The sequence below is a fragment of the Lineus longissimus genome, chromosome 12 (assembly GCF_910592395.1).
Source record: "Lineus longissimus chromosome 12, tnLinLong1.2, whole genome shotgun sequence".
Lineage (NCBI taxonomy): Eukaryota > Metazoa > Nemertea > Pilidiophora > Heteronemertea > Lineidae > Lineus > Lineus longissimus.
In genome coordinates this window covers 8,200,604-8,224,935 of record NC_088319.1, presented here as the reverse complement: position 1 = coordinate 8,224,935, position 24,332 = coordinate 8,200,604, and the positions used below count along the sequence as shown (strand labels likewise).

The window sequence follows — 24,332 nt, the reverse complement described above, 5'->3', positions numbered from 1 at the left end:
TGGGCAATTTTGGACCTCCCTTGGTTCTGTTGGTGACGACAGATACAATCATCACAGTTGTTGTGAGGAGCAGCAATGGTCTAGAGGTTTGTATGGGGAAGGGTTCAGTCTAAAATTTCTTCATTAACACCTTCAGCGCCGAACAACGTAGATCTACATGGCCCAAATCCCCCCTCTTTGAGATGGTTATCGGAGTCTCATGGACTTCATGAAAGAACTACGCCATCGCCATCTTTAGGGCAAGGTAGAAACTTAAAAGAGAAAACCTCTGAATAACAAAATAAAGCTGTTCCGACACTGGAAATTTATAGGGGGGGGGGGGTCGGGGGTGTTGGAAAAGGGGGTCATTTTGGGCATTTTTCAACCAAAATGTGATATATAGTAAAGGAGTGTAGCTTATATAACTCTATTGATTCAAGAAGACCTCGTCTTGGAGAAGTTACTGCAAAAGACCTTACGCAGCCAGCTCTTATACTTTTTTTCTTCTGTGGGTCTGAAAGGGGGTGAAACACCAGCGCTGAATGTGTTAAGTTGAATTTGCATGTATAGAATGTACCATGCCAACACTTGTAACATGTTGTTGATTTTCTTACCATGTACCGTGACATATATAGGAAGATCAATGCAGATTTTTTTTCTGAGAAATGAAGTTTTTCCATTTCCTGTGGAAGTGTCATTTTATTAGTTCATACCTACCCAGGTCAGACTTTTGCATGTGTACTCTTATCGGACACACCCAAGGAATAATTAATCTATTTATAATAGAAAAATGATTAGCTACTTCATTTAGCTACACCTAGGCGGTGCCCCAATACAGCCTCTGCCTCGTGAAAGCCGCCATTGCTCAGTACTTATTACTTGAGCGCCAGAGTAAGTCCCGTTGCTGTGGGGACAGGCAGGGCGGATACTCTTCCCAGGTCAGACTTTTGCATCGAATACCAACAACTCTGGAAGGTGGGTAAACAGTGACGTGTAGTGAAGTGAACTGTCTCCAGAGCCGCATAGCAGAACCTAACGGGTGAGACCAAGGGAACCCAGAAAAATAAGCATGGTGGCAACCCGGGCTAATGGCCAAAAGACCCTTTGAGAAAAAACAAAGGCGAGCCAAACTAGGAACCCCACCCCTCCTAGAGAAGAGGGAAAAACCTCAGCACATTTCGTACACTGTGGAATTACAAGAAATGCTGCGATTCAAAATACGGGGAACCCCAAAAAAGGGACCCACGGAATAACTCCCCAATCTTAGGTGGCTTAACCCTAAGACACCCAGACGGGGTGAATGTGCGGGCATGACAGCCCGGACAAATATCTATGCCCCCCCCCCCACTCTTCTGAGACTCAGGGGGAGGAAGACACCGAGAAAGAGAGAAATTTCGACGAGTGGACTAGGCAGGGAAACACCTAGACCACGTGCTTAGCTGCAACAATTGGACCGAGAGACAGCATAACGTCTGTTAACGCGGAACAATCGCGCATATAATACTGGGAGAAGGTATAGTGGGAACTCCACGTAGCCGCATCTAAAACCTCGTTTAGCGCCACTCCCTTATACTCGGCCCAAGAAGTAGAGATGGCACGAATCTCGTGGGCCGTTATGACGCCCAGGCGGCGAACTCTGGAGAAACGAGAGTCATAGAATAGGCCAGCCAGATGGTGGCCACTAACCACCTAGCGACCGTAGCAACGTCTATCTCCCTAGTAAACCCCTCTTGATAAGACACAAAGAGGCGCTTCCTGCCGAGGTGAACAGCAGGTTCCTTGGTCTTATCAACATAGAACTTCAATGTCCGGGAGATCCCAAGAGACCGTAGCAGACAAGGAGGGGATGAAAACCGGGCGCCTGAAGGTGTGCGGCGCCTGGTTCTTTGGAAGAAAACCTGGGACAAATTCTAGGACAGCGCCCCTCTCATTAAAAACCAATCTATCAAAGGCTAAGGCATGGAGCTCGGACCGTCTCTGCGCCGTGGCCAAAGCCACGAGAAAAACGTTCTTAAAGGTCAGATGTTTAAAATCAGCCTGGTGCATAGGCTCAAACGGAAACTTCATGAGAGCCCTAAGCACCACCAAGAGATCCCATTTGGTGGTACGCAGAATGGAACGAGGACGCCCCAGAGACATATTGTTAGGCAAAGATGACAGCGTCATCCCAAGACGGTTGCCAGGAATCGATCAACTTTAAAGTGACCGAAATGGCAGAGCGATAGCCCTTCACCCCCTGAACTGTAAACTTCCAAACTGAGAATAAGAAATTCAAGAAGTCGAGGAAGTTGGGAAGAGAGGGAGCGACCGAAGAAACTCCGTGCTCCCTACACCAGTCTCGAAAGACATCCCACTTGCTGTCGTATGAAGCAAGGGTAGACTGTCTCTGAGGCTGAGCGACTTTACAGATAACGTCTTACGAAAAGCCTCTCTCTCGGAGGAAACACCCGATAGTCACCAGGCGTGAAGCCTGTAGAAAGAAGGGTCTTGATGAAAGACCCGGTCGATCGGGTGATACAACAGACGGTCCCACCCCGGCAGACGGCGGGGGTGGTCTGTTAGGAGCTCCAGAAGGACCAGGAACCAAGCCTGGTTCAGCCAGCACGGGGCTATCAGACAAACTCCGACTCAAGAACTGGCCACTTTGTTTTGTACCGGAAGCAACAGAGGGATTGGCGGGAACGCATAAGCATTCAGGCCGTCCCAGGAGGCCAACAGGCTGTCCACTCCCAAGGCCTCCTCGTCTGGAAGAGGCGAATAATACAGGGCGAATCCCTTGCTTAGCCGAGTCGCGAACAAGTCTACAACCGGGGCGTCCCACATCCCCGCTAGGTGGGAGACCGCTTCGTGGTGAAGGGTCCTTTCCGTCTGGACCAGACGATCCGCCCTGGAAAGGGCGTCGGGAAGGATGTTCCTCTTGCCTGGGATGTGACGGGGAGGAGCTGAATGTCCAAGCGGCGACAACGCTGCAGGAGCTCCCAAGTGAGGCGACACAAAGTGTCGGACCTCGTCCCCTCTTGTCTCCGGATATAAGCGACCACTGTCGAATTGTCGGAGAAGAAAGAAACCCTGTGACCCCTTAACCGAAACGTGAAGGCCCTCACCACCAGGATGACAGCCTGCATCTCGAGAATATTGATTGAGAGATGTGAATCCTCCGCTGACCACGTGCCCTTGGTGGTCAGGTCCCCTTCATTCAGATGTGCGCCCCAGCCATAGAGGGAGGCGTCCGTGAACAGGGACATCTGAGGGGAGAGAGGACCGAGCTGCACTCCGCCTCCGAGGAGCTCCGTCTCGGACCCCCAGAACTTCCAGACTTCCTCCAGGAGAGAATTCGGGATCGAAAATTGACGATCGAGAGGGTCCGAAAAGGGACGCTAACTCAAGAGGAGGAGAAGCTAAAGGGGGCGTATGTACAGGCGACCGAGAGGGAACTAGTCCACCGCCGAATTGAGCAGGCCCTGCAGAGAAGGAAACTGTCAAGCTGAGACGCTGTCTTGACGGCAAAATACCCCAACCAGGGATAGGATCTTGAGGATCCGGTCTGGAGGGGGGGACATGAGGCCCTCTCGTGTGCAAAAGCGCACACCCACGAAGACATTGTCCAGAAATGGTACTAGCTTGGACTTGTCTAAATTTAAGAGCCACCCCGCTCGCCTGGTTGTCTGAAGCAGGAACTTTGCCTGCTTTCCCAGACGGCAAAGAGCCTGGTAATGAAGCAGCCAGTCGTCGAGATAGCAATGGAGCTTGAAGCCCATGGCGTGAAAAGGCGCGGCGAACGCCTTGACGTCTGTTGTGAAAATAAGCGGCACGGAAGCCAGGCCGAAAGGAAAGGCCTGGAACTGATAGACCTTTCCCTCGAAGTAAAACCGAAGGAAGGGTTGAAAATCTGGATTGATAGGAACGTGAAAATACGCGTCCTGAAGATCCAGCGAGATTGCCCAATCGTTGGGCTGAACCGCAGCTGCTACCGATCTGGTTGTCTCCATCTTGAAGCTGGGCACCCGAAGGAACTGGTTCAAGCTGGAGAGATCGATGACCAGTCTCCACTTCCCCGACCTCTTGGGGACCAAGAAAATGTGGCTGTAAAAGCCTGGGGAGGAATGATTGTCCACCACATTCACAGCCTCCTTCTGGAGGACGGAGAGAACCTCTGTGCGCAGGGCTAGAGCCCTGGCAGGGTTTAGAGGGGGGACGAGCGGGATGGGGATTTTCGTCGTCGGGGGGATGAGAAAAGTCCAAGCGGACACCGTGGCGGAGCATGTCCGGTACGGGGGAGTCCTTTTGACACCACTGATCCCAAAATGCCGCGAAATGGCACAGCCTGCCCCCCACGGCGCCATCCGCGGGGGCACCACCTGTAGGCGCAGGAGGACAGACTAAAAAGTCACTTGTGCTTGCCCCCGCGACCCCTCTTACCTTGGAAGGGTCGCTTGGGCTGCCCGCCGCCCCCGCCCCTACCTGAGGAGCGGTGGCGCTTGGAGCAGCGGGAGGGAGCCTCAGTCTCTGCCTGCCCTGGGGCACAAAAGGAAGAGGAGCCCCGTGAGGACGAGGACCCACGAGGGGCCAAGGAGCCTCGGGGGCGTCGATTCTCCGCCTGACGATATACCTGCCCGCAGACCAAGAAGAGGACCGCGGGTGGGGGGCGGCCTTAGGAGCCGAAGTAGTCTCCGTGAGGCGGTCCGACTGTATCTGGGCACCTAAGCTGTCCTGGAAATTTTTAAACTCCAGGTGGTCCTTGAGGCGCTGAATCATCTGCCTCTGATCAGCCGTAAGGCCAGCGGATGATTTCGGACGAGGGTCCCGAATGGTCTCCCAATTGGCAGGAATGGGAGAGGGGGGATGGGAGCGAGTCTGTGAAACCGACCTGTCCTAAACCCCAGCATGACCAGACGGGACAGGGTGGGGGCGTACCGGTGAAACGGTTTGCCTAACCGTACCCAAGGCGGGGGGGGGGGACACGTGGATCCCTCGCCCGCGCATAATGCGCCCTCACCAAGCCCTTGCCTATACCAGGCAGGACACCTCCCGGCAGGGACAGGGCGGTGAACCGCGGCCCTGCACCACTAGGGGACGCCAAAGGAGGGACCGTCGTCCCTAGGGAGGGAAGGGATGGTGGTCCCCTGGGGCAACCGCAGACGAAGGGAGGGGACTGGCGGTGCCAGTTACGCCCAAGGATGAGAGCGGTCGCAACCCCATCAAAAGCCCCGGAGGGGGACGGGGGAGCACATCTGTGAGGACAGATGGCTCAATACCCAGGGAGGCGCTGCTCACCGGCCTGGATAGGCCGGGAGCGGATCCAGGGGTCTCAACATTGGAGAGTTTGAGGTCATAAAATGCCTGCTCCGACTCCAAACCCTGATCCGCGCCGCCCGAGGGATCGGGACGTAAAGCGTCCAGAGTGCCAACGGGAGTCCTGCCTGCCGAAGAAGGGGGGCGGAGAAAGTCTCACGGAGCATCCCCGAGACAGGGGCACCGATGCTCAATGACAAGATCTCCACAGGGGGCACACCCCCAAAGGGGAGGTTCCCAGCCTTGGGGACGGGTCAGGTGAGGGCAAAACCTCTTCATAGCCCCAGGGACCTCGCCGCTGAAGAGCAGGGTCCCGGCGGAGGAAAAGGAGGGGAGAGACGAAGACTTCCCCCGACCAGGCTTTCTAGGCCCTCTCCGCACAGACTTCTTCAACTTCCGGGAGAAGGAGAAGTCATCCCGGGGGCGGAACAGTCCGACCCAACAGGGACTGACTTGTCAGTACCCTGACCCGGGGAAGGAACAGGGTGGGGACTATGAATCCCCGACACACCAGACACTGGGCCATCACCAACCCGGAAGGGAAGGAGGGCCAGGAGACATAGGGGAAACCGTATAATTATTGTATATTATCATATTTTATTATCGTCGTTTCTTGTTCTTTCTCTGGGGTTCTTATTAAAGAAGGACTGGAATAAAACCATCCTAATAAAATCTGATAATATACAATAATTATATATACCACAGCTATGCAGCAGGGTGAACTTTTTATTTTTTGGGTCACGTGACCAGAAGCCCGGGAAGATACTGGAATAATTTGAGAAGTGGATAAAAACCACTCACAAAGATAAAAAACGGGGAGGAAATAAAAAAAAGAGCGATCTCACCCGCGTCCAGAGATAATCTTCTACCGAAAGGTGTCCCCGGGAGGTCCTTCTTAAACTAGAACAGGCTCTAATAAACGGGAGAAACTCGGCAAAATTGTGCAAAAATGCGCCGAGGAAAAAGTACTGAGTAATGGCGGCTTTCACGAGGCAGAGCCTGTACAGGGTTCATACACCAAAAAGCTCACAAAATTCCATGCTATTCCATGCTATTCCAGACCACTTTTTAATGAAATTCCAGGTCATTTTGAAGCCATCCACAGATGTTTAAAGCAAATTGGCTAGTGCGTTAAGCGACATTCACAAGAAAGAAAATATATGAACATATGAACAATTTATTAGATCAAAAAATATGTTTGTGGTAACTGACACAGTCATATGTTTGTGGTAACTGACACAGTCATATGATATCATGATATTGACAATAATATTGATAACCTGGACACAGCAGTAGTGAGAGTTAAGTCGAATATTTGTTGTAGTGAATAAAAATCACCTTTTCATACAATCGAAGCAATGTTCATTTATTATTGGCTAGGTTCTCCCAACCAGTATGGTTTATGCATTGTGACGCAAAGCAACGATATGTTTTTGAACTGATAAGAATGCCAGGCATTATAAAAAGACAACTAACGAAGAAATTAAAGACTCAAAAGGTGTTTTTAACAGCGCCTTATTAGATTTCCAGGACTTTCCAGGAAATTTCTACAACATCATAGAATTCAAGGATATTCCAGACATGGAAAAAGGATTTCAAAATTTCCATGATATACCAGGATTTCCAGGTCGCGTACGAACCCTGCTGTATTGGTGCGATGCCTAGGTGTAGCTACGTGAACTAGCTAATCATTTTTCTATTATAAATAGATTAATTTTTCCTCGGGTGTGTCCGATAAGAGTACACATGCAAAAGTCTGACCTGGGTAGAGTATGAATCACATAAAATTCAATGTGCGAATATGGCTACGGCCTACATCAATTATTTCTCCTTGGTTTGATCATTAGATTTGAAAGCCGCAGCAGAATATGATGGACATAAAATGGATTAAAGCTGTTGACAAAACTACTGCTTTGTTATCATCATCATTGCCGCCACAACCAAAATGGCGGAAAATACAGAGGAAAACAAAACACATTTTCGGCTCACTAAAAAAATAGTTATTTTGACCGATTTACTAACCAGGGTTCATACACCTACCAAGATATTTTTTAAAAGTATATTTCAGGGGTATATGGTTATGTTTTTCAAGGGTTTTCAAGGGTAAATCTCACCTGAAATTACTATAATGCATTGGGGGTTGGGGATAGTTTTGAGTGTTGAGAGATCCAGCGGGTAGGTTGTCCAGTCTTATGCAAAAAAGAAACTCCGAAAAGGTTACCAGGACAGGTCCTGATGGCATGCAGGAACAAAACCATCACCAGAGACAATGATGTTTGGGGGATTCAATTTATTTGTGGCAATCAGTGTGAAAGAAAGCCATGATAAAAGTGCGGTGGGGGAATTAAAAAATCGGTAACGATGGTCTCTCATTTCATTCTTTGGGCTGTAACTGAAAAAAGTTTCAATAAGAAATTTTGATATTAACGGTCCGAACAATTAACAACGATGTTTTTGGCTTTTTTTTTAAATTCAAGAGATTGGTTTTTTTTAAGTACTCATTTGTAATTTTCCTAAAAAAGAATGCTTAGTAATCCTTATTTTTTCCCCTGTAAAGCACCAGTACTCTTCCATTACCCATAAAAATATGGGATTCATAGCTTTGTAATTAGGAAAGTTATTAATTATCATTTAGGGGTTATTCACACAGGTCCAGAAATAACAAAACTCTCGGGTTTTTTTCACTCATTTAAAGTGGTAAAATGCAAAAACCGAAACCATGGTCCATTATCCTGGGGACAGACGAACTAAATAACTTGGCCAAAAAATTTGACTGATTTTTTGTTTCCATCGCGAACAGTCTTTTTGATATGTAAGAACGATTTTTTGATACGTAAATTTTAATGAAACTTATGAGATTGATACAAATTATTGAAAGTCATGTAGATTTCTTAAAACTTGACCAATTGATGTAATTCGACTTTCTGATGAAGGGTACTACTACTATCTCCTCTTCAAGTTGTCCACGGCCATTGTGCTCACCATATAGATATTTGGTGGTTAGGAATTCATCCTGGTTAAGAAACATGCTACGTGTATGGTATATAGGTCAAACCAAAGTCGGTACAACAAATGATGCATCGTTGCTTGGAGTACCTACCCTAAGAATATCATCGAAAACAAGGTATTAACTAGTATTGGGCAATTCGCCTAACAGCAAATTGCAGACCATATCCCTGGTGAAAGTATTTTGTCATGTTGAGAAATTAGGCTTGCACCAGGATATAACCAGATAAATCAGAGGCAAATAACCCTGAATAACCAGCTGAATTAGGTTGTGACAGTAGGTGCATCATAAATACTAGAAATAGCGATGGTTCTGGGACTGCAACAACTCAGCATATGGATGGTCAGAATCCAGCAGACAACAAGCAAATGTAATCTGAATCTCAACATCTTTCGTATCTTTTGACGAGTTTTCTGGTCGAGTGAGGGAAACCAGTTGACCATCTGATATGGCTGGTGGGGATGAAAGCTCCCAATGTTGGGACGACCAATAAATGAGAGTTGAACATTGAATTCCTTTGAAGTGTAGGTTGTGACGAGTCAGGCCAGTTTGTGCATGATTACAACATAGGGGTAACTAGTTGCAACAATCCTTTTTTAGTGTAGATTGTGAAGGAATAGTCTTGATCTTTCAATTAATTCCTTTGGTATGGTGCAACAAACCAGTCCAGTAGATATATACATGGTCATAGCATACGGCATCGAGACAACCAGTATGCAAGGTTACGGCCAGGCCCAAGGGGTATGACCGATCAGAACTAAGATTAAAAACGTAACATGCATAATATCTTTTTAAACTAACTGCCACAGTAGGTTTATTTATTCAGTCTTTTTGAAGTAAAAGTATTACAGTGAAAAAGAACGAAATACGGCTGGAATATTATACTGGTTTGTCTTCGGACGGCAAATTCAGCACTGCACCGATGTCAAGGTTAAGACAGTTATACGACTTTGCCTCATCAGCTCCTCGTGGTCAAGGCTCCTATATCCGTGACTGATGCGGTCGCAGAACAGAACAGATGCTGATCATCCCCGTCAGGCTGTAAAACAGAGCGAGGAAATATTTTAACTTCACCAGAAGTTTTATCATTCATTATTCAGACCAACAGACACTGTTACCTGCTAATAGTCTATGAATTTCATTGTCATAATTCAGAACAAACACTTATCACCTTTGCTGACAATATTTTCAGAAGGTGTGTATACATTCGTGTGTCCATTTACACTGCACGTGTATACGTGCTTTACTGTACATTTCTACAGGAGTGAGCAGGATGTACAGAAAAACAATCTCCAAAACTGTTGCTTTCAGCACTCGCGACACGTTAAGCGAGGTTTCAGCAATTATTTTCAGTGAAGGTATATCTCATGTGTAGAGTCTGGGTGATTTTGAGACATTCTTAGGTGTTTAAGGCGCACAGTTTGATGAAACTTGCCCGAATTCGTAATTTTTTTGATGAATGTATATCCGCCATTGCGGGGATCTGGAAACTTTTGGATGACAAGTTTGCCTCAAAAGATGGACGTGCTCCCTATAATCACCCAAACTAACAGCGAATATATATTCTTCAGATCCTTTTCTTGACCTCTGATGAGTTAATTTTGTCTGATGCAGTGTTTCAACACAAATTTGAGGGCGATTACAATCACGAAAAATTCACACTCACCCAGTCTAGAATGCGTAGACGAAATGTCTGTTGGCTCTTCCATGTAGCGGGTATCCTCCCACCTTTTCAGGTTGGGACAGATCAACGTTGAGCAACTTGCCTAATCGGTAAAAACGCGGGAGGCAGTGCTATTACCGGAACGGTTCAGAACCGGCGATTTTCATCAAAAATCACCCGAAAACTAAAAAAGTAAGCAACGGCTGCAAAAATAAAGTACACGTTGTTCGTCAGCAGGTTATGAAACGTAACCTAACCAAATTTCAGATCGTTCCGTGCGGCAGTTTCGGAGATACGTGTCGAAAACCACATCCCTCGGGTCCTGGCGATCGGCTCAGTAAAAACAATAGACCATATCCACGGAGTTGTGGATATGGTCTAATAAGCGTGATATTGCACTTTTTCCTTTATTTAGTTTTGGCCTCCTGGTGGCCAAGTCGAGAATCAGATCGGACCGAAATTCAGTGTCATAGGTTACATGACATAGGGAGTAATGTCTACCAAATTTCAAGTTCATAGCTTTAGCGGTTAAGAAACATACCACAGTTACACTCAAATTACGCCATTTGACCTCTGTGACCTTGACCCTTGAATCCCTAGGTCACAATGCTAAAGGTACAAGAGTCCTTTAACGCATGTCCACACTATTCCCGTATCTTTAGCTTATTCGTACGGCATTTCTCCCATGCCGATGTAGTGCAATCAGTATACGGAACTATAACTTACAACTTATGTTGAAAATCTTACACATCTGACACTTTTTTTTATAATATACAGAAGATGTATGCGATATTGTCTGTTATTTTGGAGTGAAAGTCAGTTTTTTAAAATAGATTATGAAATATTCTCACAAAATTTAGAAGAAAACACCCGGGCACAATGGGGCAGAAATTTTTTTAATGTGGCTGTCATGGGATTAGACCCAGGGTCACATTCACATTCGCAGGATATATAAAATTTTGGTTGTTTAAATCAAAGACGTGCGCACTGCCACTGTAACTGAGTATGTAGACAAGACATGTAAGACATTTAGTTACATTGTACATGTTGTATGAAAATAGGGGCGCCACCATATGGCTTAACTGGAGCCTGTAATAAACGACCCGATTTGTTGTTACAAAATTAGCTCTTCATACGAATTATAGAATGCAGACTACCGAGGGATACAATAAACCTGCCGTTGTGGTGAGGGAGGTGGACGAACCAAGATCGTACTATGTACAGGCATCCGAGGGAGGATATCAGTACCGTGGGAACCGTAGACATTTACTAAAAGTGCCGGACAATAACATTCTACAATCAAATTCAATGGAAACGCCATTGACCGCAGACCCTGTGCCACAGTCAGCCTCTACTGCAGAGTCACAACCTACTGTGAACAATACTTCAAAATCACCCGGGCTAACCGAAACTAAAACAATGGACCTATATTATGGAGGGGGGGGGAGGAAGAAGGGGGAAGACTAGCTGTGAATCACTTGGAGTCAAGAAATGTGTTTCACTTCTTATAAATTTGATAAATCTTGAATGACACAACACACACATATAGTTACATTACAATAGATAGGAGAACCAGAACTGTGAGTGTGTGTTTTGTGTGTTTCCAGTCTGGAGTCCAAAACCTGAATACCGTATTTTCTGGATTATCCCCCGCACTGCCATATGACCCGCACCCCCTTTGACCATTACCTAAAGCCACGCAAGACCCGCACCTGATTATGACCCGCACTGCTCCAAGACCCGCATTCTCCAAAAATAGTAAGTCATTCATTGATGTTGACATCCTAGAACCGCCATGTTTTTTTTAATTGTTAACCAAAGTGGATCAATTCCAGCATGGCCGTAACTTGTTTTCCCTAGCGGAGACATCACAAACTATGCGATCATGGCGGAAATATTGGTTGAAAACAATGCGAAAACAATGGACATAGATCCTTATCAAGTAACCAGTTTGGTCCCCTTTTTTTTCTTTGGGGTTGGGGCTTATCCCTCTCAGAATCCACGCAAGACCCGCACCTTTATATTACCCGCACCCCCACTTTTTGGGCCTGTTTGAGGGCAAAAAGTAGCGGGTCATACACCGGAAAATACGGTACATATATTGTTAGTAACTTGTTTTCTTGGTGAATCTCATATCATTGTATATACGAGCATATACCCGAGGCGCGGGCTGTTCGAGGTATAAAAATCTGATTGTGTGGGTGCTGGTATGTTGTGGGTTTGGTGTAAATGGGCTGCTGGTTTGTGAATAAGACTTTTTTTCATGAGTGTAATACTTCTTGAAAACGGAACTATGTAACCATGTACATGATGTACAGGCGTCCACAATGCTAAACCAATTCTCGGAAAACCAAGATGGTGCAGACTGGTGATGTACTCGATATCAGCCAGCGATTAGCGCCAGGATGGTTTAAGTTACCGGTGTGTGCGTAAATCTTGTCTCCCGTTGGGTACACTGTGTCCTAAGATGAGCTATTTGTGAATAAATGGCTGTCTCGAGGTGGAAAAGCAGCATTTTTCCTTCAGAGATGGGCGCCGCCATCTTGCATGATGGCATCACTGACGTCGATTTTGATTGGTGGATGATGCGCGCATGGAAGTGACCATTTGAACAGGACATCTGATTGGTTGATCGCGGAAGTGGGAGGTGGCTCGGCAATTTTCGTGACGGTAATAATGCAGAGAGATTACTGATGGACTTCTCGGGGAAGAGATTACTTGGAGCTCTCCAATTTACGTCATCTCCACAAAGTTGTTATTTATTCCAAAACCACCAAGATATTCGACGTATGACACCCTCAGTGACACTCTTACTTATGATCCACACCTACGAAGCCAAAAGTTGCAAGAATTCGACGCATTTCCTCGGCCCAATTTTGAAACAAAAATCGCCTCCTATTTAGCGGCCACAACGCGCATTATAGTATAGATACAATGATATGAGATTCCCCAAGAAAACAAGTTACTAACAACATAAATTACTTGGAGACAGAAATACAAACAATGCCAAACAGAAACACGTTTTGGAGTGGCTAATCCCTCATCAACAACATGCTGATTAATACCATTATAAACTTTTGTTTTACTTTAAGCTGTGCTAGGTGGCCTAGGCGAAAAGTATATGGTAGAAAGAGAAAGTAAATCACCAAAGATTTACACCTTGATAAAACCTAACCCAAACATATGCGCCAACTCCGCAAATTGTTACCAGAAGTGGGAGACACGTTGTGCCACCCGACAGGTACAAAGATCCTGGGTAAATTTGTGTACTACTAGTACATGTAGTACTACTACAGTTGCCTATAGACAGACTGTTTTCAGTGTTTGTGAAATTCATTTGGTCATGTTTTGTGTACCGTATTTTCCGGTGTATGACCCGCTACTTTTTGCCCTCAAACAGGCCCAAAAAGTGGGGGTGCGGGTAATATAAAGGTGCGGGTCTTGCGTGGATTCTGAGAGGGATAAGCCCCAACCCCAAAGAAAAAAAAGGGGACCAAACTGGTTACTTGATAAGGATCTATGTCCATTGTTTTCGCATTGTTTTCAACCAATATTTCCGCCATGATCGCATAGTTTGTGATGTCTCCGCTAGGGAAAACAAGTTACGGCCATGCTGGAATTGATCCACTTTGGTTAACAATTAAAAAAAACATGGCGGTTCTAGGATGTCAACATCAATGAATGACTTACTATTTTTGGAGAATGCGGGTCTTGGAGCAGTGCGGGTCATAATCAGGTGCGGGTCTTGCGTGGCTTTAGGTAATGGTCAAAGGGGGTGCGGGTCATATGGCAGTGCGGGGGATAATCCAGAAAATACGGTACTACTGTGTTCAAATCGGTAGTTGATAAAGTATGGAATTAGTGAAACCTTGGAAACACTGATAAACCTTGTAATATTCAATGTAAACCATGGAATCACTGTGCAAATAGCGCGGGAAATCGGGTGCGTTCCTTCCACGATTTATACCCTCCCACCTGACAGTCTCGTCCCAGCTGACTTTATTGATAGCAATTTGCCAGTTAGTTCAGAAGCCAACATTTTTAATGTGGAGGATGACGTCATCAATTGGCAATGCGCTGTGGTCGTTAAAATATTTTATTTCTCTTCAATGGAAGCAAAAATTAGTTTTTATGATTGTTTTGTATTCCATAGACGATAAAGTATTATGCTCGGTACTAGATTCACGAGATCATAGGACAAACACACACGTGAATAAAAAAACCGCTTAGAACTGGTGACGTCACAAAGATCTCTGCATCCCTCGATGCGTACTGGAAGATGTAAGAAATCGCTCACGGCGAAGGAAATTTTCATCCGCAAACTTCGGTAATACTAATAATTCTAAAATACCTTGGTACCGTAAAGTCAACTTTTAAATGGAAAATGCATAAGCCTCGTTCTGAGAGTGGAGTGTTTTGGACACGCAACCAAGATGCTCTACCAAAGTTCCCTCGGGTTGCACTAAAATGTGGAAACCATGCACACAGCTCACTTCAGAAGTTTGAGGCTCTCAAAACACTGCTTCAAACACAAATCAGCCAAGGAAGCATCAACCACCCTAAGTTTTTTAATGAGCACTACACATATTTGCTGAGAAAAACGCTCCAAATAGCCCATTTGCGCGGATTTTAGCATCACTTGAGCGAGCCGATCCGGACTTCCTATACGCGCTGCCGTAACATAATGTAAACAACGGCGCTACCGGCGCTCCGGGCAGGCGATGGATGGAATTTGCCAAATTCGCACATATTCAAGTTATTTCGTGGCCTATCTTTTTAAGTTTGAGGTATTTTAGAATAGAAATTGAACCCGAGGCGGAGGACCTTGGTTGAGTTACCAAGACACTCTCGGGTGGAGCTAAAATACAGTCCAAACCCTCGCCGTAGGTTCAATTCCTTAAACATACATGACTAGGCTTCTTTTATTCATCGTTTGTTATAAAATATCAGTCAATCATAGACAATTAGGCCTAGACATAGTCGTCAACCTTATCCATGCATAATGCATGACAGGCCCCCAATTTTCTCTGTATCACCCTGTATGAACAGACCGATCCGTAGTTCAAATAGGCCCCGCGTGGTGGTGGCGTATTTATAAGCGGAGCGCTATTGGTCCATATTATGGGTGTGTGGTGGGCGTGTCTTCCCATATTTGGGAGATCAGTACTGTACACTGGAGGCGAGGTACAACTGGGTTGTTCTAAAATATAGACTATTGAATCGGATATGCGACAGATTTCTAGATTACCATAAAATTCCGATCTGATCATGTAAGAATAAGCTCCAAATGTTGATTCGTAACCACATTAGGTTCGAATGGCATTATTTCATGTTTTTATGCATTTTAAGGAGTGTTTCCAAGGTTTATCAGTGTTTCCAAGGTTTCACTAATTCCATACTTTATCACCTACCGTTCAAATCAGAGTTTACAGTATATTGGACTGTTCTGTTTTGTTTAGAGTTTCATATTTCATAAGGAACTGCTGGTAATTTCCATTTCCGTCATCACAGAACAGTGAGACATTCGTGATATAATCGGACACAATTTTAGATACCATTGGAGACATTTTTAGGCAAGGTTTAGCCAGTATAGAGTGCTACTTTGGTTTAATAGTGTTTAGTACAGTTAATAATATAACCGTTCACTGCATTTTTCAATGCTGTTAAAACTTAGCTTTCAGAATCATTGACTTTTGATCACCATTTGGTGTAATTTGGTTTCTGTTGTGTTCAGGTAAAAAAGTGTACTACGTCAACAATGACATTGTAAGGCTTTAGATAGATAGGAATTTATCTTTTTTTTAAAAGGGAAAGATGTAAGGCCCCATGAAAAAATTATTAGTTTATCATCACTGTGCGCGCGCATGACGAAATCGGCCCGCACCAAAAAAAAATTATTTTTTTTAAATACGTTTTTTGTTGAATTTCACCGACGGCGTTACAGTATTTTGTTAGCAGACATCCTGTGATATCCAAAATGTATACGTTTTATATAGGCTAGAATACTAAGCCTACTTCGTAGCCTGGAAGCAGACACGGCCGTCCCTCCCCTCATATTCCACTGCGCAATGCACATCCATTCCCGCCAAGGCTTCCCGCGTAAATGATATCAGGAAGCTAGCTCGCTGACGGGATTCCTCATAATGATTGTTGAATGTACTGTATGTTGCGGCTTGAAAAAATTAATTTTTTTTTAAGCGCCCTCCCTCGTCACTTTTGTCTGATGGAAAGGATGATAAACTAATGATTTTTTTTATGGGCCTAACTGAGTAGCCTATGCAGACAAAATATGTAAGACATTTAGTTACATTGTATGAACATAGGTATGGCAAGCCAAAGCAGAAAAATGCAGGACTTCATTTGTACGTATAAGAACACGAATTTAACATCAGGACCTTTAATTTTTGATCTAAATTCTCCTTTTTCAATACTTAAAAAAATCAAATCATAAAAAAATTGAAGAGCCTACCATAGAATTAAAGTTTTTTCATCTTGGTTTTCGTCTTTTCATCCGTAAATTTTCCCATAAAGCTTTAAAAATATCAAGTCAAAAATATTTTTTCATATAAGAATTTTTCATTTTGTAAAAATATTTTTTCATAATAGAAAATTTTTCGTTTAGGAAAAATATTTTATCATATCAGAAATTTTTCGTTCAGTAAAATATTTTTCACATCAGGAGCACGTGACCACAAAATTTGCTGACGTCGCGTTTTGGTACTTTCGTAGCGTAGCGGTCGTGATCGTAAAATTAAAAATCGAAAATGTCTCGCCGCGAGGAGATACAATAAGAATTGTATTTCATCATCTGGATGTCGTCTTTGTGTCATTTATACCATGTATATTACCGGTACATGAGTTAGATTTCGGGAGGAATTGAATGATACAGGAGGATTACAATATGAAGCATGGAATCACTTTTGCGACACGAAAATACAGTACAACCTCGCTATTACGGACACCCATGGGACTGGGCCCAGGTGTCTGCAATAGAGAGGTTATGCCAAATCAACTGATAGGTGGATTTGAAGTTCCCGCCTTGCAGGTCTTGGTTTTCTCTGTGTCGACATCTAGCGTAGAAACTTTAAACCTGTTGGCTGATCGGTATTTGCTTGTGATGTTGCGTTGAATGACGTGAGCTACTTTGGAACTCAGAGAGTGAATAATCTCTCTAGTAAAATGTGCCCCTTTTATTGCAAAATCTCCTCGACATATCATAATGTGTGAAAAAACACCATAATTTCTGTCCATCAGCCACCTTTGATTAATAATTATTTTTTTATAATTTCTCTACTAACGCATATTTGCCGCAACACTGACAAAACCGCGTGGATTTATGAGTGTCCGTTGACACAATAGGCCTGCGTGATTAGTTAAAAAGATGAGAAAACAAATACCGCAGCTTAATCAGGATACAAAAACACAACGCCATGGGGTAATTACGTTGATTAATTACGCAAATATCACATTTGTCGGGCCTACTTTACTCTCCAAGCGCACGTGGGAAACCATTGTTTTTGCCTACTGTCCGTAATTGGGAGGGAATTGGACCAAAAATTGGCCATCGCCCTGTCCGCAATTCGGAGTAGAGAGGTGTCCGCCGTACAGAGGTTTTTGTTATTGGAAATGACTTAGAAAAAATCGAGACTGGCCGGACGTGTCCGTAATGTAGAGGTGTCCGCTTCGGAGAGGTGTCCGCTAAGGGAGGTTCTACTGTAGTACCAAACGTGACGTCATCAATTTTTGCGGTCACATGCTCCTGGTATGAAAATGTTTTTACTGAACGAAAAAAAATTCTGATATGATATTGATAAAAATATTTGTGTGATAAACATTTTTCTGTATATAAAAAATGTCTTTACTAAACGAAAAAAAATTGATATGAAAAATCTTTTTACAGAACGAAATATCTTTGACATGATCGATGATAGTTTACGGATATGAAAATATGAAGCCATGATGAATAAAAAGCCCTTTTAAAAAATGTTTATGATTAATGATATAATTCTGTTTTTAAGTATGGAAAAAAGGAGATTTAGGTAAGAAAATGAAAGGTCCTGACGTTTGTGTTCTTATACGTACAAATGAAGTCCTGGATTTTTTCCGCATTGGCTTGCTATACATAGGGGCGCCACCATATGGCTTAACTGGAGCCTGTAATAAACGACCCAATTTGTTGTTACGAAATAAGCTCTTCGTCATTAACATTTACAGTCACTGTGAGTGTGAAGAGTATTATTTCTAAGCCGCAGTTGAGTGACCACAACGTTTTGGGCATGCGCAAAATAACTCCCGTACCATCAGCACTCTGACCTAGGGATATGATATATGGGACCCGTACCTCTTGACAGTGCGAACATTATTTACATCTTATTTGCATGTCAAATGTTATTCGTTGACAAATCAATTATGTTTTAGCTCAACATGATACCAGGGGTAGTGCACTACAAGTGAACATAGGAGCGCGCAATGACCCCTCGGTAAACGAGGTTAATACACCCCTAGGCTAAACACTAACAATATAAAGGGTCTTTCATGCTTTAATCAACTTACCTGAAACCTGGTTGTTCCGTACTGATACAGGAATAGAAATGCTACATTGATTACAATGGCATAGGCCAAGAACGAGATTACAAAATATTCTAATGATGGTATCTCTCCTATCGATGGCACCGAGCAGAAGACATATATTGAAACTACGCCGCAACCGATGAGGAAACTCCGTAAACTGTCTTTGGCATTTTCGGTGAAAGTCATATTGATTGAGGTCCGTTCAAAATGCGACTCCGGCGAAGTTCCGGTGTGCACCAAATTTGTGGGGGGATTCGTATATATCTATTTTTAGAACCAAGTACTCTGTGGATATTATTATGCTCACATGTTTATCATGTGACCTTTTTTTATTCTTGCGGGAAATCTAAAATGACCAATACCTCGAGTTAGTTCAACACTGGCCCCGGTGTAAAAGGAATGGACTTTCCAGGAATGCAGGACCCCATAGCTCTATGTATTGTCAACGAATGTGGTCAATGGTTTGGTTACGGTTAGCAATTACATAATATGTGTGCCAAAATACATTTTTTTAAAACTAAAAATCATTTTCAGATAACTCACGGATAATGCTCGGTAATATACTACAACGACTGTTGGACTTCATATTTTTCACGCTTAGACAGTGGCGCGTCTATCGGGAAAACTGGGCAAGTGGGTGTTCAAAAGTCATAACCACATCTAAAAAATCCGCCATCTTGGATTGGTAATAAGCATGGAGGGGAATTTTCAGATGACGTCATTTCATTAGGAATACCCTCGGAATTGCCTCCACGCCCTTTTTCGGCCATACTACTATCCCTTTAATAAAGTGTTTTGTATGGTTATGTTTACCATACATGTATGAGCATCATAAACTTTTTGTATGAAGATTGTATGAAATGATGTTTAGCAAAAGCATCATCAAGATTAATAAAGTGTTGTTTTTAGCAATTAACTGCCTTGGGTTATTCATTTATAAGGGATTCGTGAGCCAAAAAATTGTGAATGTGAAAGGAGTAGTGAATGAGGAAATTGCAGCCTAAATTCCCTGAAAGACTAAAAAGGAGCTCCAAAATTGAAGCAAATTCTTCAATTTGCCTTTGTCTTTTTCATCTTAACATTTCAAGGAAAATTTACTAAACCCTCTCCTATCCTCTAAAAGAGTAGGAATGAATGCTTTTCTACTGGTGCCAAGCCATTGTTTTGCTTCAGTTACCATGATACTACAGTAAAATCTAATGCAAGTTGCAAAGAGAAGCATCTGAGTTAATGTCAACAAACGCAAGTGGAGTACATGGCTTAAAATAGAACAAAATCGACTAATGACGTCCCATGCTTATTACCAATCCAAGATGGCGGATTTTTTAGATGTGAAAAAAATATTCGCTGGGCAATTGGCGATTTAGCAATGGCAATCTGCCAAAAGTATATCAAATGCTAATAATTCATCATTATTCTTTAGATATTTTACAAATATAACAAAATCAATTTTTTTATCTTGAAAATTTTGCTGAATTCACAGATGACAGTGCCCAAAATCATTATCAAAGCGATCTTAGAATAACCGTCATCAAGTTAAACGAGAGTTTTCGAGTGGAAACCTATTGTCAATATGATATATCCTTGTAGAGTAACTGATCTGCACTAGACTTTTGAGCAGGAATTAGGTAGGTACATTTTTAACGCCCGGGAAAAAGTACGGTAAACGGTAGGCTGAATCGGATGTAGTAGTATGTCGAAATCCGCTTTTAAGCTTCAGTTATCGATGGCTCTTTCTTGAATTGCGTGTCCCCCGCTGCAAGTTTGTTTCATTTCGTAATAAATACACAAAAACACTTCAGCAAAATGTTTGACAGCATAAAATCGATGTAGATTGAAGAATCAAAACGTTAGGAACGTGTTGTATTATACCGCCAATCTGAACATAAACTTCACTCTTCAAGGTGTGTAAAGTAACAGCCACCCTTCCCAGCGTATTGTACTGGATTTTCTCAGGGTTTTGTATACTATGTAGGAGTATCAATAAACCTGTATCCCAGGATGCAAGAGGAAGCGATGGATCCATCATTATTTGACTATCCTGTCCTCCACATGTAACGCTACCTTGAGCTCGGAGTCTGCGAACTGAGGAGTCCTTATGCATGGAGCTGCCCCATACCAAAAACGCAATACTAGTCAATCGATCAGGATCCGCTGTTCATTAAACTGTTAAGGTCCCATTAGAGCCACTTCCCACTACACCCGGGGGACATTTTCTACTTCTACACTAGCGTATTTTTAAGGCAAGTTTGAAATCCCCTATGTCCTAGGATATATTATTTCCGGGCAAAATTGTATTATGTGCGGACACTTTTTCGAGGTGGACATTTTCTCTATCCACACCGGAGAAAAAGTGTTAATCCAAAACGTAAACAACCACCCTCGCTTTGCCAGTTGGCAATAGTTCCCGCTTCCACATTCTGAAACCAAATGTTTTGGGAACTGCCAATTGTCCGTTCGTTAGCGAGCTTTCGCACAAGCCGACTACATCCTTAAAGGCCTATTTATGCTGCAGACGAATGCGAACGCGGACGCGACCACGAACGCGGACGCGGCGTTCGCGTTGGATTGATTTAATGGAATTTAAATGTAGTCGTTCATACATACTACGACCGCGAACGCGGCTGTATTTTTTGTACGCGCGAAAAGCCAACCAGATTGCCCCCAGAGCGAATTTCTGGCAAAAGGTCGCGCGGCATCTTTCTTAACAACCAATCAGATGTTTTGTTTACGTTCATCTGCAACCACGTGGCGATCGACACACGTGGCTCAGTTTACTGTAGGCTTCGTCGATGCAATGTCGCGGGATACAACCGAGCTACCTATTTTGGAAATCAAAAAAAAAACAATACTATACGACAAAGGGCGTCGGGATTTCAAAGACACAACGAAGAAAAAGGATGTGTGGAAAGAAATAGCCAAACGAGTTGGATTAAATGGTTAGTATGGGAATGTTCATTGTTGATTTCATCCCCATTTTGATTACATGCATCAAAGACATTCTGTGTACCGATAAATAGGCAGGCTTATTTGCCATGTTTGGGGTGATTTAACATAACATGTAGGCCTGTGTCTAATTAGCTTGTCCAAAGCATTTGTTGGTTTGCCACGCAACCGCTCCTTCGGGTGACACAAAGTATTCTGTGAAGGCTTCCCTGATATGTATAGCTTCATTTCTTGGCCTATGTCCTGCTCTCTGCATTGGCCTCAAAATGCCATCATGGATATTCTCCTCTTCTTGTTGTTGCTGGACATCCTCTGTTCGATTAACACCACTGTCGTTCCCTGCCTGTAGCATATTGTGTAGAACAATTGTAGCTTTGACAACGGAATTTACATTCTCGGGCGACAATGGTATTTTACGATGGAACACTCTCCATTTATTTGCCAATATACCGAACGCATTTTCAGAGAGCCTCCGTGCAGATGACAGTCAGTAATTAAAAATCCGTTTAGCATCATCTAAACCAGTTCCTGGAAATGGGCGCATGATCTTTCTCATAAGTGGGAATGCCCCATCTCCTATGATAACATATGGAAAGTCCCGGTCATTCTGATTTGACAGCTGTCGCTCTTCTGGAACGCCTAGCGTATCGTTCTGCAACTTGTTGAATAATGCACTCCTCCTGAAAATGCCTGCGTCCCTATTTGAGCCGTATGATCCAATGTCGACTACAGTGAATCGATATCTGTGATCCACTAGGGCCAGTAAAAGAACAGAAAATGTTTTTTTGTAGTTGAAATATAACGATCCTGAGTTTGGAGGGGCTTGGATTAGCACGTGTTTGCCGTCAAGGGCACCTTTACATTTCGGAAAGTGCCAGCGCTCCTCATATCCTTTGGCAATGTCAAGCCATTTTTGGGTGGATGGGGCAGGAACATACTCTGGTTGTAGACGTGTCCAAATAGCCTCGCAGACCTCACGAACGATTATTGATACAGTGGTTATCCCAACGCGATAGCTGAACCCTATGGTTTTGTATGAATCACCAGTCGAGAAAAATCTGAAAATTTTTTTTTTTTCAATACATGAATTAATTTTCATTTCCAGAAAAGGAGGCAGAGACGCACTGGAAGAATGTAAAGGATGGCTTGGCTGAATCTCGTAGGAAATCGAAGACCAAAAGTGGTTATGGAGCCAAAAACGTCAAAATGTACAAGTATGCGAAAATCATGGATTTTTTAGTCCATTTCAAGGCGATCGACAGTAAGTACATGTGGATTTTTACTTATAATAGTTATGTTCTGAAGGACACGGGGTAGCATGGTTACAGATTTTAGGGGGTTGTTTTCGTCACTAAATGCCATGGAGATGGCGACTTAGGAATTATCTTAGGAATTTCTACGTTTTGTCTACCTGAAGGCTGTCACCAAGGCAATGCGAGTATTTATGCTCTACCTATAAGCTCGGTAATGCGCATTTGTTGATGGAATGCACTGGCAATACTCTCCACAATACTGTATTATATATAATCAAATATATCCTATAGACTAAAAATCGTTTTAAGTAATGAATTATCGTCGTAACAAGTACACAATATAATGTTGTAAAATGAAGTTGAAGGGAAACATAATTCATAATTTCAATGTCTCATTTCAAAACCACAAGTAATTTGGTAGATTCCGATGCAGAAACTCAGCCTCCGGAGGAAGAAGAGGTTGATTTCGATCTCAACCACGACACAAGGGATGATGATGACGACAACAGTGAGCCAGAATCACCATCGCCACCACCACCACGAGACGCTCAACCAGGCACGAGTACGCCAGCCACTAGTGTTTCCAAACAAAGCCAAAAAACAAAATGCGAAAGAAAACGCTGTCGTGATGAGGTAGACAAGACCCTTTGTGAGTACTTAAAAAACAAGTCAAGTGCTAGAGTAAAAATGACTACTCCAGAGAAAATGCAACAAAAACCTTTCGATGACTTGGATTTGTTCATGCAGTCGATGGCTGGTACAATACGAAAGTTGCCAGGCCGTCAGTGTTCTGAAGTGTAATTACAAATTCATAATATCGTGCACAAGGCCGAAATGGAGTCCTTGTATCCATCTCCAGAGCCTCAACAGAGAGAACCGGTTCATCAAGACAGCTCCAACCAATTCAGACCGATATCAACAACTTCATCAGGTGATTACTTTGAAAATTTGCATAATGAAAGTGATGGGAGTTCATATGCTGGATGTGAAAGCAATCAATTTAGGCCATCATGTTCTGGTATGGAAAGTAAGAATTATTTCAATATGTAGAAAATATGTCTTAAAACTTATTTCTCCATGTATAAAATCAGTAGTTTAAAATAAAGCATTTGATTATACATGACGTATGTTTTTTTCTCTGTTGACAGACCAGTGAAGCCCCGCTAACAAGGTGACCCTTGGAGACAACTTGAAATTCCTAATCAAAGTCTTTCCTGTTACTGAGATGGCCAATTTCTGGGGTTCAACTGTAAACTACTGTCGCTATACTTCAGTAATACACAAACTACCATTTACCTCAAACAAATGGCAAGCCGCTCTCTGGGAGAAATTGCCTTCCCCCAGATAGTGTCCAACTTTTCAATATCTTCATGTACCATTCCCAGGACATAGTCAAACTGTTCCTCTGTCATCCTAAAGTACTCCTTTAACTTGTCAGGGTAAAAGTGAAGCTCCTTCACTAGATGATGGCATTCTCCGTATTTGTCTCGTTTCTGCAAAATCTCGTGCACACGTATACGCCTCTGTCTCCTTCTCCTCCGTGTGAACAGGTACATTGCCAAAATTTCATCAGCGGTGTCAGTGTCTGAGGAAGACGCCATTTTGCTTGGTTTGGTAGTGG

At 43.4% G+C, this 24,332-nt stretch overlaps 2 protein-coding genes across 2 annotated transcripts in view; one reads left to right on the top strand and one right to left on the bottom strand.

Moving 5' to 3' along the window:
• The window catches only part of LOC135496801 (protein-S-isoprenylcysteine O-methyltransferase-like), a 55,422-nt gene extending 36,705 nt beyond the window's left edge, over positions 1-18,717 (bottom strand). Inside the window, exon 1 of the mRNA XM_064786318.1 lies at positions 18,495-18,717. Within this exon, the coding sequence (XP_064642388.1) occupies positions 18,495-18,698 (204 nt within the window). The 5' untranslated portion in view covers positions 18,699-18,717. The remainder of the gene's footprint in view (positions 1-18,494) is intronic.
• A 2,592-nt stretch (positions 18,718-21,309) lies between these two features.
• On the top strand, positions 21,310-23,512 carry LOC135496515 (uncharacterized). The gene is made up of 3 exons (XM_064785876.1): positions 21,310-21,451; positions 22,564-22,719; positions 23,133-23,512. The coding sequence occupies exons 1-3, from the start codon at positions 21,310-21,312 to the stop codon at positions 23,510-23,512; spliced, it is 678 nt and encodes a 225-aa protein (XP_064641946.1).
• Positions 23,513-24,332: the final 820 nt, after the last annotated feature.

Bases quoted from the DNA above. Each gene is read 5' to 3' on its own strand.
- LOC135496515 (XM_064785876.1), top strand. From the start codon at position 21,310: ATGTCGCGGGATACAACCGAGCTACCTATTTTGGAAATCAAAAAAAAA. The intron at 21,452-22,563 runs GTTAGTATGGGA...TTTCATTTCCAG, and splicing joins CAAACGAGTTGGATTAAATG to AAAAGGAGGCAGAGACGCAC. The intron at 22,720-23,132 runs GTAAGTACATGT...GTAATTTGGTAG, and splicing joins CCATTTCAAGGCGATCGACA to ATTCCGATGCAGAAACTCAG.